Source organism: Oncorhynchus nerka, linkage group LG9a (assembly GCF_034236695.1).
Source record: "Oncorhynchus nerka isolate Pitt River linkage group LG9a, Oner_Uvic_2.0, whole genome shotgun sequence".
In the NCBI taxonomy this organism is placed as follows: Eukaryota; Metazoa; Chordata; class Actinopteri; order Salmoniformes; family Salmonidae; genus Oncorhynchus; species Oncorhynchus nerka.
In genome coordinates, this window is record NC_088404.1 from 36,533,464 (window position 1) to 36,548,400 (window position 14,937).

At 41.1% G+C, this 14,937-nt stretch overlaps 1 protein-coding gene across 1 annotated transcript in view; it reads right to left on the reverse strand.

Moving 5' to 3' along the window:
* Positions 1 to 7,015: 7,015 nt before the first annotated feature.
* LOC115134248 (talin-2-like) overlaps positions 7,016 to 14,937 on the reverse strand; it is a 149,202-nt gene continuing 141,280 nt past the window's right edge. The window contains exons 53-57 of the mRNA XM_029668030.2: positions 12,935 to 13,060; positions 12,785 to 12,847; positions 12,460 to 12,642; positions 12,232 to 12,357; positions 7,016 to 9,903 (exon numbers count right to left, since the gene is read on the reverse strand). Of these exons, the coding sequence (XP_029523890.1) occupies positions 9,775 to 9,903; positions 12,232 to 12,357; positions 12,460 to 12,642; positions 12,785 to 12,847; positions 12,935 to 13,060 (627 nt within the window). The 3' untranslated portion in view covers positions 7,016 to 9,774. The remainder of the gene's footprint in view (positions 9,904 to 12,231; positions 12,358 to 12,459; positions 12,643 to 12,784; positions 12,848 to 12,934; positions 13,061 to 14,937) is intronic.

Genomic DNA, 14,937 nt, shown 5'->3' on the forward strand with positions numbered 1-14,937 from the left:
GTGTATGTAAACTTCCGACTTCAACTGCAAGCATTCAGACTCTTTTGCTATGAGACTCTAAATTGAGCTCAGGTGCACTCTGTATCCATTGATCATCCTTGAGATAGTATTTCTACAACTTGATTGGAGTCCACCTGTGGTAAATTCAATTGACTGGACATGATTTGGAAAGGCACACACCTGTCTACGAGCCATGAGGTCGAAGGAATTGTCCGTAGAGCCACAGGATTGTGTCGAGGCACAGATCTGGGGAAAGGTACAAAAAAATGTCTGCAGTATTGGAAGTCCCCAAGAACACAGAGGGCTCCATCATTCTTAAATGGAAGAAATTTGGAACCACCAAGACTCTTCCTAGAGCTGGTCGCCAGGGCAAACTGAGCAATTGGGGGAGAAGGGCCAGGGAGGTGACCAAGAACCCAATGGCCACTTTGACAGAGCTCCAGAGTTCCTCTGTGGAGATGAGAGAACCTTCCAGAAGGACAACCATCTTCGCAGCACTCCACCAAATCAGGCCTTTACGGTAGAGTGGCAAGTAAAAAGCACATGACAGCCCACTTGGAGTAAACCTGGCACCATCCAGGGACTGGGAGACCAGTCAGGCTCGAAGTAAAGATGAACAGAGCAAAGTAATTGAGCTCAGGTGCATTCTGTTTCCATTGATCAAAGGCAACCCTGGATCAGTCTGCTTTCCACCAGACACTGGGAGATGAATTCCTCTTTCAGCAGGACAATAACCTAAAACACACGGCCAAATCTCCAAGTTGCTTACCAAGAAGACAGTGAATGTTCTTGAGTCGCTGAGCTACAGTTTTGAATTAAATCTACTTGAAAATATATGGAAAGACCTGAAAATGGTTGTCTAGCAATGATCACCAACCAATTTCAGAGCTTGAAGAGTTTTGTAAATAATAAAATGGGCAAATGTTGCACAATCCAGTTGTGGAAAGCTCTTAAAGAATTACCCAGAAGGACAGCTGTAATCACTGTCAAAGGTGTTTCTACAAAGTATTTACTCAGGTGTGAATAGTTATTTAAATGACATATTTCTGTATTTCATTTTCAATAAATGTGCAAAAATGTCTAAAAAACTGTTTTCACTTTGTCGTTATGGGTTGTTGTGTGTAGATGGGTGAGAAAAAAATCATATTTAATCCATTTTTAATTCAGGCTTTAACACAACAAAATGTGGAACAGGTCAAGGGGTATGAATACTTTCTGAAGACACTGTAGTGTATTATTATATATTTTTTCCAGTGCCTGTCACTCAAAGGGAGATTTCCTTCTCCTCATCCAGCCATGTCAAAATGTCTTCCTATAGTATGCTGTATTTAGCCCAAACGGTGCTCTGTGGAGATGTAATGTAACCAAAAGATGTAATGGCTTGTCATGTCAATACCACACATCACATTCATTACTCTACAATTTTGGAAAAGAGAGAGAAACTGTGAGATGATCAAAATGTGGAACATAGACAGCGCCCCATTTTATGAAACCCCTGTTCTGAACTATGTTCTGTACTCTTGAGAAGACTCTTGTTGTACGTTTGGTGAGTGAAAGACAGGATATTGGGCGAGCCCCCCCATTGATGGCCGAAAATAGTCATGTGCAGCGCTGCAAAGGAGAATCCTCTCGCTCATCCATTAGCTGCTGTCACCTGCGTTTATATTAAAGAGCAATACCTCTCCAAGCATATTCCATTTAGTCCACACAAGAAGACGAAACGTGTTTTAAAGTCCTCCATTCTCTGAAGGCTCACAATGGCCTCACTCTTACTTAGGCAAGACATCACTTAGCTATTTGTAATGTGCTATAGGTAGAGAAAGGCCAATTTTAAATGCTTAATGGTATCGTTTCTAAGAGCATTGTCAAAGATAACAGAGCATTGTAACATTAAGCCGAGGCAGACACTTTAAAATGAGAAAGAAGAAAATACAAAACGAAGTTGGGAAACCAGCTGTAAAAACATAATTGAAAGAGACAAGGCCAGAAAAAAAAACTTCAGGAGAGAATTTTTTCATGACTTGTCAGGGGCTTTCACCATAACATATAACCTGCGACTTTTTTTTGGGGATACAGTTCAAATAAACCATTACACCACCATTCTTGTGCTCCAGGCTCTGGGCTGTGTTTAATGGAGCATCCTGACAAAAATAACCAATATCTAAACATTGGCTACATTGCATTTTACCTAAGAATGGTTTCAGCTCTTTTGTCTGTTCGGTTAGCTTTAGATTTTCTTTTAAGTTTCACATTCAACATTGATTTCACTCCACATACTCAGAGCTTCAGTGCCTACACTTTAACAGTCTATATAACATCAATGTCTGTAGGTAGGGCCCCTAAGATGTTGAAAAAAGCATAGCTTAAACCAAAAAGAATGCCTTTCCTGACATGCAAAACATTTTTCAAACTCTATGCTTCCTCTCTCCAGTTTCTACAGAAGGAGTAGAATCAGAGCAGTTGCTGCTTCAGTATGAATTTACTGTAAATGAGAAAAAAAGCATGATGCTATCTGAACTCAGGCCAACTTCAGCCTTACTTATGTTGGACTAGTTTTCATGAGGAAAAGTCTGCAAACCAGAAAGGGCCCATTCACAGACAATGGGTTTCTTCTATCCCAAGAATTTACTGCATGCTGTTCTCATTTTATAGATCCTTTAATTCTGTTTAGTCTTGAAATATAACTCAATAGGCAATACCATCAGAGACCAATATAAATGTTTAATATTCAGCCATTTCAAAATATATAATTAGCAACATCCTGACAAATAAAACCTCAGAAGAATGCTGTGGGATTGCACTGCTCAACCCTTGGTACCATCTCCAGTCAATCATCAGCTATGACAGTAAGACATGTTACCAAGACATTCCTTAGCACTATAATTATGGATACATCTATCACCAGTCATTTCTGTGTCAGTTCAGTTTAATTTACAGAATGAAACATGACTGAACTATCTTATGCAATCTGGTCAACAACACAAAAGCATTCAGACAATAGTCCAGTCAAATTTGAATATTTGCTTTTACAAGGTGTATGAAGTGCTACATACTTTACGCCCCTCTCTAATTACTTGCACATTGATGAATATAACCTGTGTACATAAATGGAAGCGAAACATTGACCTATTTTCACCCAGTTTAGCCATGGTTTGGCATGGCCCCTTCTCTGTGAACTTGAGCATAGAACAAAGCAGGGAGTAAATTGCTGCCAGGCTGTGGGGATTAGGCACGGCACAAGCTACAGTCCCTCTAATAAAAACACTCCACACTGTTAATGTAACACATTTGGAGGGTCACAGTTCCCTGGTGTGGGTGCCTGGGATTGCTGGATGTCCACGAGCCTCTAAGCGCCTACAGGGGCCCTTCAGAGGTTCTCTGGATATTAATGACATACTCCCTTGTGTAAGAGCTCAGACGTCAAAACTATTACCAGGTGCAGCTGGCCTCCATACACGAGTGAGCAGGATTGGCAGAGATGAGTGGGCAAGATCTCCACTTCTATATTATAACACCAACAAATGTCTTTCTCTCTAGGCTTCCACACTTACCTTAGGATGGACCTAGTCAAGACTAGAGAAAAGTGAGTGTGTGAGTGAGTATGAGCAAGTGATGAGTGTGTGAGAGAGAGGAGGGGGTGGTGGTTCATAAACATTAGGGCTGTCAAGTGATATTTCGTTAATCGCAGGATTTACTGTGATGAATCGCAAATTCAGAATTTTCGAGATTTGAGCTGTAATGTAAGATTTTTTTTATACAAAAAGCATTACAAGAATATTGACATCTTGATTGTGTCCAAAGTAACAGTTTACAAAATCAGGTAAATTGATAAAGAACTCTTTCTTTAACCTCAATGTCACCTTGTTTGGACATCGCATTGTTGTTTTTACAGTACATGTATAGATTATGTATTGTGGATGTTTTCAGTGTATTTTAAACACTTTCAGACAATGCAGTTAATCACAAACAAATGTGTTCACTGAAATTACAAAAAGTAACTTGAGTTAAATGATTAATCCGACAGCCCTAATAAATAAAGTGCCTTCAGAATGTATTCACACTCCTTAACTTTTTCCACATGTTGTTGTTACAGCCTGAATTGAACATTTATTAAATTGATTTTTTTTTGTCACTGGCCTACACACAATAATGTCAACGTGGAATTACGTTTTTACATTTTTTTTGACAAATTGAAAAAAATTAATAGTTGAAATGTCTTGAGTGAATATGTATTCAACCCCTTTGTTAAGGCAAGGCTAAACAAGTTCAGGAGTAAAAATGTGCTTAACAAGTCACATAATAAGTTGCACGGACTCACTCTGTGTGCAATAATAGTGTTTATTATCTCTATGGTCCCTCAGTCGAGCACTGAATTTCAAACACAGATTCAACCACAAAGACTAGGGAGGTTTTCCAATACTTCCCAAAGAAGGGCACCTATTGGCAGATGGGTACAAAGAAAAGCAGTCAATGAATATCCCTTTGATCATGGTGAAGTTATTAATTACCAGTGGTGTAAAGTACTTAAGTCGTTTTTTGGGGGTATCTGAACTTTAACTACATTCCTTAAGAAAATATTATACTTTTTACTCCATACATTTTCCTTGACACCCAAAAGTACTTGTTACAGTTTGAATGCTTAGCAGGACAGGAAAACGGTCCAATTCACACACTTATCAAGAGAACCTCCCTGTTTATCCCTACTACCTCTGATCTGGCGGACTCACTTAACACACATGCTTCATTTGTAAATTATGTCTGCGCGTTGGAGCGTGCCCCTGGCTATCCGTAAATTTAAATGAAAAGAAAATGGTGCTGTCTGGTTTGCTTAATATTCGGAATTTGAAACGATTTATACTTTTACTTTTGATACTCAAGTATAATTTAAAACACATACTTTTACTCAAGTAGAAGTTTACTGGGTGATTTTTTATTTTACTTGAGTCATTTTCTATTAAGGTATCTTTACTTTTAATGAAGTATATTATAATTGGCTACTTTTTCCACCACTGTTAATTACACTTTGGGTGACATATCAATACACCCAGTCACTACAAAGATACAGGCTCCCTTCCTAACTCTGTTACCGGAGAGGAAAGAAACCGAACAGGGATTTCATCATGTGGCCAAAGGTGACTTTAAAACAGTTACAGAGTTTAATGTCTGTGATAGGAGAAAACTGAGGATGGATCAACAACATTACAGTTACTAACCTAATTGACAGAGTGAAAAGAAGGAAACCTGTACAGAATAAAAATATTCCAAAACATGTATCCTGTTTGCAACAAGGTACTAAAGTAATAATGCAAAAAATGTGGCAAAACAATTCACTTTTTGTCCTGACTACAAAGTGTCATGTTTGGGGCAAATCCAATACAACACATTACTGAGTACCACTACAAGCATAGTGATGGCTGCATCATGTTATGGGTATGCTTGTAATCATTAAGGACTGGGGAGTTTTTCAAGATAAAAAAAAAATGGCGCTAAGCACAGGCAAAATCGTAAAGGAAAACTTGGTTGTCTGCTTTCTACCCTTCAGCAGGACAATAACCGGAAACACAAGCCAAATGTACACTGGAGTTGCTTACCAAGAAGACAGTGAATGTTACGGAGTGGCCGAGTTACAGTTTTCACTTAAATCTACTTGAAAATGGTTGTCTAGCAATGATCAACAACCAATTTAATGGAGCTTGAAGAATTTTTTAAAGAACAATGAGCAAATGTTGCAAAATCCAGGTGTGGAAAGCTCTTAGAGACTTACCCAGAAGGACAGCTGTAATCGCTGCCAAATTATTGACTCAGGGTGTGAATACTTATTTAAATGAGATATTTCTGTATTTCATTTTCAATAAATTAGCAAAAATTGTGTGTAGATGGGTGAAAATATATATATTTTTTAACCATTAAGAATTCAAGCTGTAACAACAACATTTGGAGTAATTCAAGGGGTATGAATACTTTCTGAGGGCACTGTATATAAACAACAACAACAAAAAAATCGCTATTAGTGTTATCATGTTGGAGCCATGAAGTTTTTCATGCTGGTGTGCCAAACAGACATTTTGCAGAACTTGATTGCAGGTCTAATAAAGTGGTTTCCTAATCAGACTGCAATCATGAAGTTCATGGCAATAAGAGGATAGACCCACTGGAGATCGTGGGTTCTACACACCATTATTCAGCCCATTGAGAGTTATAGTCCTATTCCTAAGCCAAAGCTCCCCAAACAAACATCATCCTCTTCCTCTGGTCTAAGTTGTGATGGAATGGCAACCCCTTCCCTGATGGACACATGGCTTGAGTTTCCCATCTCCACTGTGTGGCCTCGCATGAGACCAAAACAGTCAAACAACCAAATATGGTGTTCATTAGGCTGACTATGTGTATCGCACTGCTGGGCACCTCTGCTCTGACCGTCTTTCATACAGTCTGTCCTGGGGAGCCCAGGGCAGGGCACTGAGAGGAGGACTGGCATGTGAGCTCCAGACTTACTGGAAGATTTGTCACCTGAGGAGAATGTGCTCACTGCCAACGTAAGGTCTACTCGACGTAGAACAGCTGATCAGAATTACATGGCATCACTTTTAACATCAGAGGACTTATACAGACAACATTATAGAAATGGGTAATCCATTTGAATCTATTGGGAATCTGATCAACTGAACTGAAAGTACAAACATCTAAAATGGCAGTCAGTCTCTGCATGGTTCAGGGTCTGTTCTGTGAACCAGGGGAATACAGCACATACTGTATGACCATATTTGGTCTGCCTGAATTTGCACTCTCCATCCACTACAGCAAAACACCCAGTGTCTCAAAACACCCAGTGACCCCAATCTCTACATTGAAAAGACTAACAGTGACATCTACTGGAAAGAATGTTGGTGAGCTGATACAGCCTTTGCTTTGTTTCGCTATTCAATTTCCTTTAAGTTCATTCAGGATTCCTGTTCAAGAATGAATGATACGTACAGTAAATTAAACACAATGACCACTAACAAACTGGGCCATGTTTGTTTCAAATTATTTATTTTCGGTGAATACAAAAAATACTTTTGTGACAAGATAAATATTAGACATACAGCATCAGTTAAACTGTTGAAATGAATTCAGTCTGTTAAAGAAAGCACAACACCTACATTTGAATAACAGCTAGTCGTTTTTCCTATTCCAGTTAATGCTTATAGACAAATTGCTTAGACAATATACCTTATCTCAGGATAGTCGTTACATTTATCGATATAAGACTTAATTTATAGTGGTTTAACAATGAAACAAGGATGTTATTTAGTCCTATTTATAAGGATTATGTGTATGTTGAATGAATTTCAAGGCAGAGCAAGTTCTCATCTTTAAGAGTTCAATAACAACTTGCCACATGCTCATGGAATGCAGTGTAGTGTGTATTCATTTCTGTATATAGTCTAAAACCTAAAACGTATCCATGGATGCACTTTATATACCAGCATGGTTTACGGCAGGCAGATGGGCTACCAGCCAAGGCAATACATTGTGTTATGGCATAGGACTAGGTGATAGTTAATGGCCCAGAGAGAGTTTGGGTTAGACGGGATACATGTTCTTATCCAGAAGGACAAGCCTTTAGATGTTACAGCGGGATTTCAATTAAGGCACTGGTATACAATGCAGACCACAGACTGACAATGAGGGACCGAGCTGCTGGAGTGGATACAATACTAATGACCTTATACTACACCAATACTGGAATAACATAAATGAACTATTTTCCTACTCAGGGCTAGGGCCAGGACGATACCAGTATCGCAATATTTTTTTCCATTACAAAAATGAAAACCACGAAGCAGACCAAACTCTTTGGTCCTTTAAAAGCCTGCTATAGCTTGGAAAATATATACATGTGACTATGGATGACAACATAATGATGTTTCAGTCCAACATTAGGGCTGTTTTTCTAAACAAGTTAAATCCGCTTTGTGTTTTGTTTCCTTTACACGATACTAACGAGTATTGCAATACTGGTATCGTCCCGGCCCTAGTCAGGACTGTACTGTATGTGGTTTCATTACTAATACATTTGACAGGAGTGTTAGTCGTAATCCTGAATGGTTTGGACATGGAAGGCATTGCTTGCTCTCCTCAGTGCATAAGGTTATACCAGCCATCTCAGTGCCATTCTACACCACATCCTACAGTTTCCTACATGTTTAAGAGGGGGAAAGCCATACACAGCTGCATACACAATTCCAATCAGTGCTGCTCTCTTGTTAGTCTGACACAGTATAATGAGTGGTAATGTGTTGCTATGGTTAGAGGAACAAGAAGAACATGAACACGAGGACAAGCTCACCTCCCAACCTCAATGGAATCTGAGTATAAACCAAACACCACCAGCTGAACAGGCAACGGACAGACAGAGCATAGCTTTACTGTTGCGTGCGTGGTGGAACTCCCAACCAAACTCTGGCTACTGTCAATTAGACTGGAATTAAAACACAAAGGCAAGAAAGAGAGAACAAATATGAGAAAGAATGTAAACAGAGCCTCCTCCTGCAGGCAGCAGGAAAACCAAAAAGAGCGTGAGAGGGCTTGGGGGAGAGAATACCAGTCTGACAAAAAGATTGCACATAGACTTCGAGATTTAACCCATTAACAGCCCTCTGCCGTGACTGCTCCCTGCTGAGTGACAGCCGAATGTCCAAACATGGGAGCCCAGGCAGGGATCTCCCTACTGACACACCAGAGATAATTATTACTTAGAGAAGTATTACTTTAAAAAGGGATTACGATGCTGTAAGAGACGAACTAGTGTCTGCTGTTGGCTTTACTATCCACTCAAACCCACTCACTGACACTACGAATTTGGTGTGAAGCTGAAGTTCTATTACATTAAATATAGTACATAAAATCCAAACGTTTAATTATTCAACAGCAATTCCAAAGATCACATTCATATACTAACATATTACAAATGCCCAATCCTAAGTTAAACTATTGGTTAGTGGCTTTATTGACATGTACAGATCTTAATTTGACCCTGCTTCTCACGGCAGGAAAATAATCCTGTAGCAACAGGACATTTTAATTATTATGTGGATTATAATTAAAGGGCATTTTTGTAGGGGTTGATACATTATTCATTAGGGCAAATCAAGTCTAAAATTTTAAGTGGAAATTACAACATTTAGAAGCCTTTTTAAACCTTGAATGCACTACAATTTGCATTTCTTACTGCGTAGGAAAATTCTCTGCAACAGAGTGATCAAATTAAGATACCAGACCTGTCAAGTCATAATGGTGCATGCAGGCTAATGATTCAAATGATGCATCAGAGTACTGCAATACCTACAGTAGATCAACACTAATATGTTGTGTGAGGAACTGAAGCTATGGATCCCTGTGCCAGTTGGAGAGGGAGCTATCCCTTTTTATGAGATTTTACAGGTTTTCAAGTATTAATAGTATTTACCATGATTGGATCCAGTAATGTTCATTTAACTGTCATGTCCTTATTGAGTATCCTACCATAAAATCAATAAGGGCATCTGTCTCAACTTTTAGATTGCAGGTCCTAACCCTGCTAATAAAGCTGGTCCTTATGTCATAATGTCAATATCATCCTCTGTGAAACGCACACGCACACACACTAGTTCCACTCATGAAACAGTCCTGGCCCAAATACGTTATACACTCTACCTGTGTGTGAGAGAAACAGCAAATCGCTGGAGTAAGCTACATCTCTGTGTAACAATAGGTTCCAATCAGATGTCCATCTACTTTGCTCTTGACCAATCAGCTCTGATCCTCCCTTAGCTCAGTGGGCAGGAACTTGTACTGCTGCTGTCTGATCTGAGCTAGCTTCTTCCTGGCCTCCTCCAGCTCTCTCTCCTTCCTCAGCATCTCCTCCTGGGCTGCAATGATCTGAGGGTAGAAGGAAATGGTCAAATATATGCGTCAGGCTGCTCATCTCCAATCTGTCCTGTAACACACCGCCCCTACAGGTTATAATATCATCAAATCATTTCCTCCAGTCCCTTTAGTGTACATGGACTTGATTGATACGTTTTTACAAATACAAAGGAAATAATATTTTCTTCAAAACATTTGGAATACAGCTCATAGTAATTTCCCAGATTTCTCAGTAGGTTTCTTTAAAGCGGGTTATGGAAAACCTAGAATTAACATAACTCTTCTGTGGTAACTAGTGAAACGTCTTAAATGTAAGTATGGAGTAAGTATCTATTTATTTTCTTAAGCAAATAGCTCTTGTGGATTTGGGAGATGGCAGTGGGTGGGTTATGACTGGCCCACTTGAGAGAGACCCGCTTTGGGAGAGTGTTGGTTAGGAGCCAGTGTTATGCAAACACACACACACTTCAGTGTCACACACACACACACACACACACACTTCAGTGTTACACACACACACACACTTCAGTGTTACACACACACACTTCAGTGTTACACACACACAAACACACACTTCAGTGTTACACACACACTTCAGTGTTACACACACACTTCAGTGTTATACACACACTTCAGTGTTATACACACACACACTTCAGTGTTATACACACACACACTTCAGTGTTATACACACACACACACTTCAGTGTTACACACACACACTTCAGTGTTACACACACACACTTCAGTGTTACACACACACTTCAGTGTTACACACACACTTCAGTGTTACACACACACACACTTCAGTGTTATACACACACACACACACACTTCAGTGTTACACACACACACACACACACTTCAGTGTCACACACACACACTTCAGTGTCACACACACACACACACAGACACACACACACACACACACACAGACACACACACACACACACACACAGACACACACACACACACACTTCAGTGTTACACACACACACACTTCAGTGTTACACACACACACACTTCAGTGTTACACACACACACACACACACACTTCACTGTTACACACACACACACACACACACACACACTTCAGTGTTACACACACACACTTCAGTGTTACACACACACACACACTTCAGTGTTACACACACTTCAGTGTTACACACACTTCAGTGTTACACACACACACACACACACACTTCAGTGTTACACACACACACACACACACTTCAGTGTTACACACACACACACACACTTCAGTGTTACACACACACACACACACACACACACACTTCAGTGTTACACACACACACACACACACACACTTCAGTGTTACACACACACACACACACACACTTCAGTGTTACACACACACACACACACACACTTCAGTGTTACACACACACACACACACACTTCAGTGTTACACACACACACACACACTTCAGTGTTACACACACACACACACACTTCAGTGTTACACACACACACACACACACTTCAGTGTTACACACACACACACTTCAGTGTTACACACACACACACACACACACACACACACACACACACACACACACACACACACACACACACACACACTTCAGTGTTACACACACACTTCAGTGTTACACACACACACACACTTCAGTGTTACACACACACTTCAGTGTTACACACACACACACTTCAGTGTTACACACACACACACACACACACACACACACACACACTTCAGTGTTACACACACACACACACTTCAGTGTTACACACACTTCAGTGTTACACACACTTCAGTGTTACACACACACACACACACTTCAGTGTTACACACACTTCAGTGTTACACACACTTCAGTGTTACACACACTTCAGTGTTACACACACACACACACACACACACACACACACACACACTTCAGTGTTACACACACACTTCAGTGTTACACACACGCACACACACACACACACTTCAGTGTTACACACACTACACACACACACACACACACACACACACACACACACACAACGGGGTAGATATTCACTCTTCAATTACTCTACATTTGGTCATGGATGAAAATGGAGTGGATAAGTAGTCTGCTGGGGCAGAATAACTCTTTGTGACTTGATCTTGAGGGAGCTGCGGATGCCTGCTCAACCACAGATTTGAAATGCAGCTGATGTGTGATTCAGTCATACTGTAGTGGCCTACCTCAATTTCAGAACCATTTAGAGAGGAAAATGTTTGGATGTGAAAGCAACGTTAAAGCTGGGAACAGTTGAGGAGGTAGAGGTGGAAAATGCACAAAGTAACATTTCAAATCTAAACTGAAATCTCACCTGAGCAATGCCACCCACGAACTTGGTCTTGACCACCACCCTGTGGTCATCAGCTTTATCAAAGGCAGCTTTCTGAGCCGCCTTCACCAGGTTGTCTGATGCCCGCTTGACCGCGTTCCCAGCAGCCTTATGGAGACAAACCCCGCGGTTAATGCCATCTTAGTGTGTAGAGGTGAAGTCAGAGAGACAGCAGTGGAACCCAGTGGGTTGTGTTTAGTAGGATTATACCTGCAGTCTCCTCATGGCCTCGGAGTCCGGTTGAGCTTTGACCTTACAGGCTACTAGGAGCTGAGCTGTGGAGGCTGCCACCTGCTTGGCTGAAGAGATGAGCTTCTCCTCACTGGAGTGGCCCTGCACAGAGGCATTGGCCGCCTCACACAGGTTACTAGTAGCTGCCGCCACCATCCGAGCCTACAGGGAACAGCAACCATACATTAGGGTACTGCCTCAGACAGACAACTCAGTAGATATGAGGTTGATTCCCCATGCACAGTTTCACAGTAAAGTTTAGTCATAATACTACATAAAAATATAAACAATGATGGGAACTCACAGCAGATACGAGACCCTGAGACCACTGGCCATCATCCACAGCATTGGCAAGAATGGATCCTACCTGGAGAGTAGAGTGAGAGAGATACAGTATTGTTTTTTGCTGAGGTTACATCCAGACACTGATTATTCTAAAACAGTTGTAGCTGACCTTGCCCTGTGCCACCAACTCTCTCTGGGCTACAGAAGCAGACTTCACCAGGGCACTGGTGGCTGCAGCAATGGATTTAGCTGCCTCCAGGATCTGCTCCTCAAAGTCCAGCGTCTCATCTGCTTGCTGAAAGCAAAACCCATAGAGAATGATAGTGGCCTCTAGTGGCCAAAAGGCTGTGTTAGTATGGGCAGCGCTCTTGAGGGCTTCCACCATTTTAATGTAGTCAACTCGGTGGGACTTCCAACTTCATTGGTTGATCCCTCCTGGTGACCCTGATCACAATACCAGATTAAAATCGGTGAACTAGGTCTGGGCCAGACCAGGTCATCAGGAGGGATCAGCCAATAGTAAAGAAGAAAATGGACTATTTCAGAATGGAAATGCCCATGCTGTCACAGACGCTATAATGGCACAAATACAAATATGAGTTCTCTATCTATCTCTATGGCAAAACCACACATTTAACAATGGAAATCCACTTAGGGCGACATCTTGTGGCAATAAGACAAAACAACAAACTCCATTGGTTGTTTTATGGTGCTATGTTGTGTAACCGGCCAATCACATCCACCAACACATTTCATAATGGGGAATCCTTCCAACAGATCTTCAAATACTGTTTGCTGTTGGAAAATCCAAACCAAACACTTTGCAAGATTCATACAGTAGAGAAACACCCATTCTAAAAGGATAATGAATTACGTTGGAATTACAAATAATGTAATTCCTGTCTCAGTAGACTACACCAGTCAGTGACCATAGATCATGCCAGCAGAACCAACACACAAGGGACACGTGGCTGGAGACAGGGCGGGACACTGTAGGAATATGTTTGATATATAGTTGGACTGAATAACAACCTAATATATCAAACATATCAGACAGAGGCCTGCAGAGAAGGCTTCCAGGTCTACAACTCAAGAGAATGGAGGGAGAGTGAAGCATGCTGGGGAGGGCAGAAAGGGCACAGAGAGGGAAAGTTGAAAGGAGGGCGCAGAAGGTGAACAGCAGGGGTTGTAGATAATCAGTAAGACAGTACCTCATCATGGTTTAGATGTTTTATACGGTGTCCCTTTCACACGGTGTACTGTGGGCTTGATATTTTGAGGTCTAAGTAAATCTACACCTTGCGTGACATAGTAGTACACATAGTATACTGTAGCTGGTAAGAATGATTGTTTCATAATAGAAAAAAAGATCTCAAAATCTTTGTCCCGCCTCTCTCTGCCTTGTGGAAGCAGAAAGTATGCACCATTTTTAACAGATCACTAGAGGGCAGACAGATACTGCCATCCTAAAGAAGCCAACCACCCTACACCTCCATCTTATAAACACTGGGCCCTGCTGAAATCTGAACCGGAAGGCCATCAGGAAGTTTCTAATGAAAACAGGAGGTTCTCCAGCCATGTTTAGTTGTGCCAAAGACACAAAACAAGTACACCGAAGAGCACTACAGGGAGAGAAGGAAGAGTATTGGGAGGATCTGAGGTCCAATCTACAGCTGTACTGGTACGGCCGGCACGCACACACGCACACACACACACACACACACACACACACACACACACACACACACACACACACACACACACACACACACACACACACACACACACACACACACACACACACACACACACACACACACACACACACACACACACACACACACACACACACACACACACACCTTAAACCTTTAATACTAGCTGTGTAACTTTTGTACTTCAATTTCAGACAGACAAAGCTCACAAAGATGTTCATAGTTTTCTTACAGACAACTTTTTCCTTTCAGAGAAGTTACGTTGGTTTGTTTAATATCACTCCATGAAGTGGAAGAATACCTTGGGCTGAGAAAGGCCCCTCACATTTTAGTGTAAAAATAAAAGGCTGCAATAAATCAAATGAAATGGGTTCAACAAAGAGGATGACCTTCCTTCAATAGGCTTCAGACAGAACATCACAAATGTGAACTCATTCCAACATAAGCTTCAGGTCCC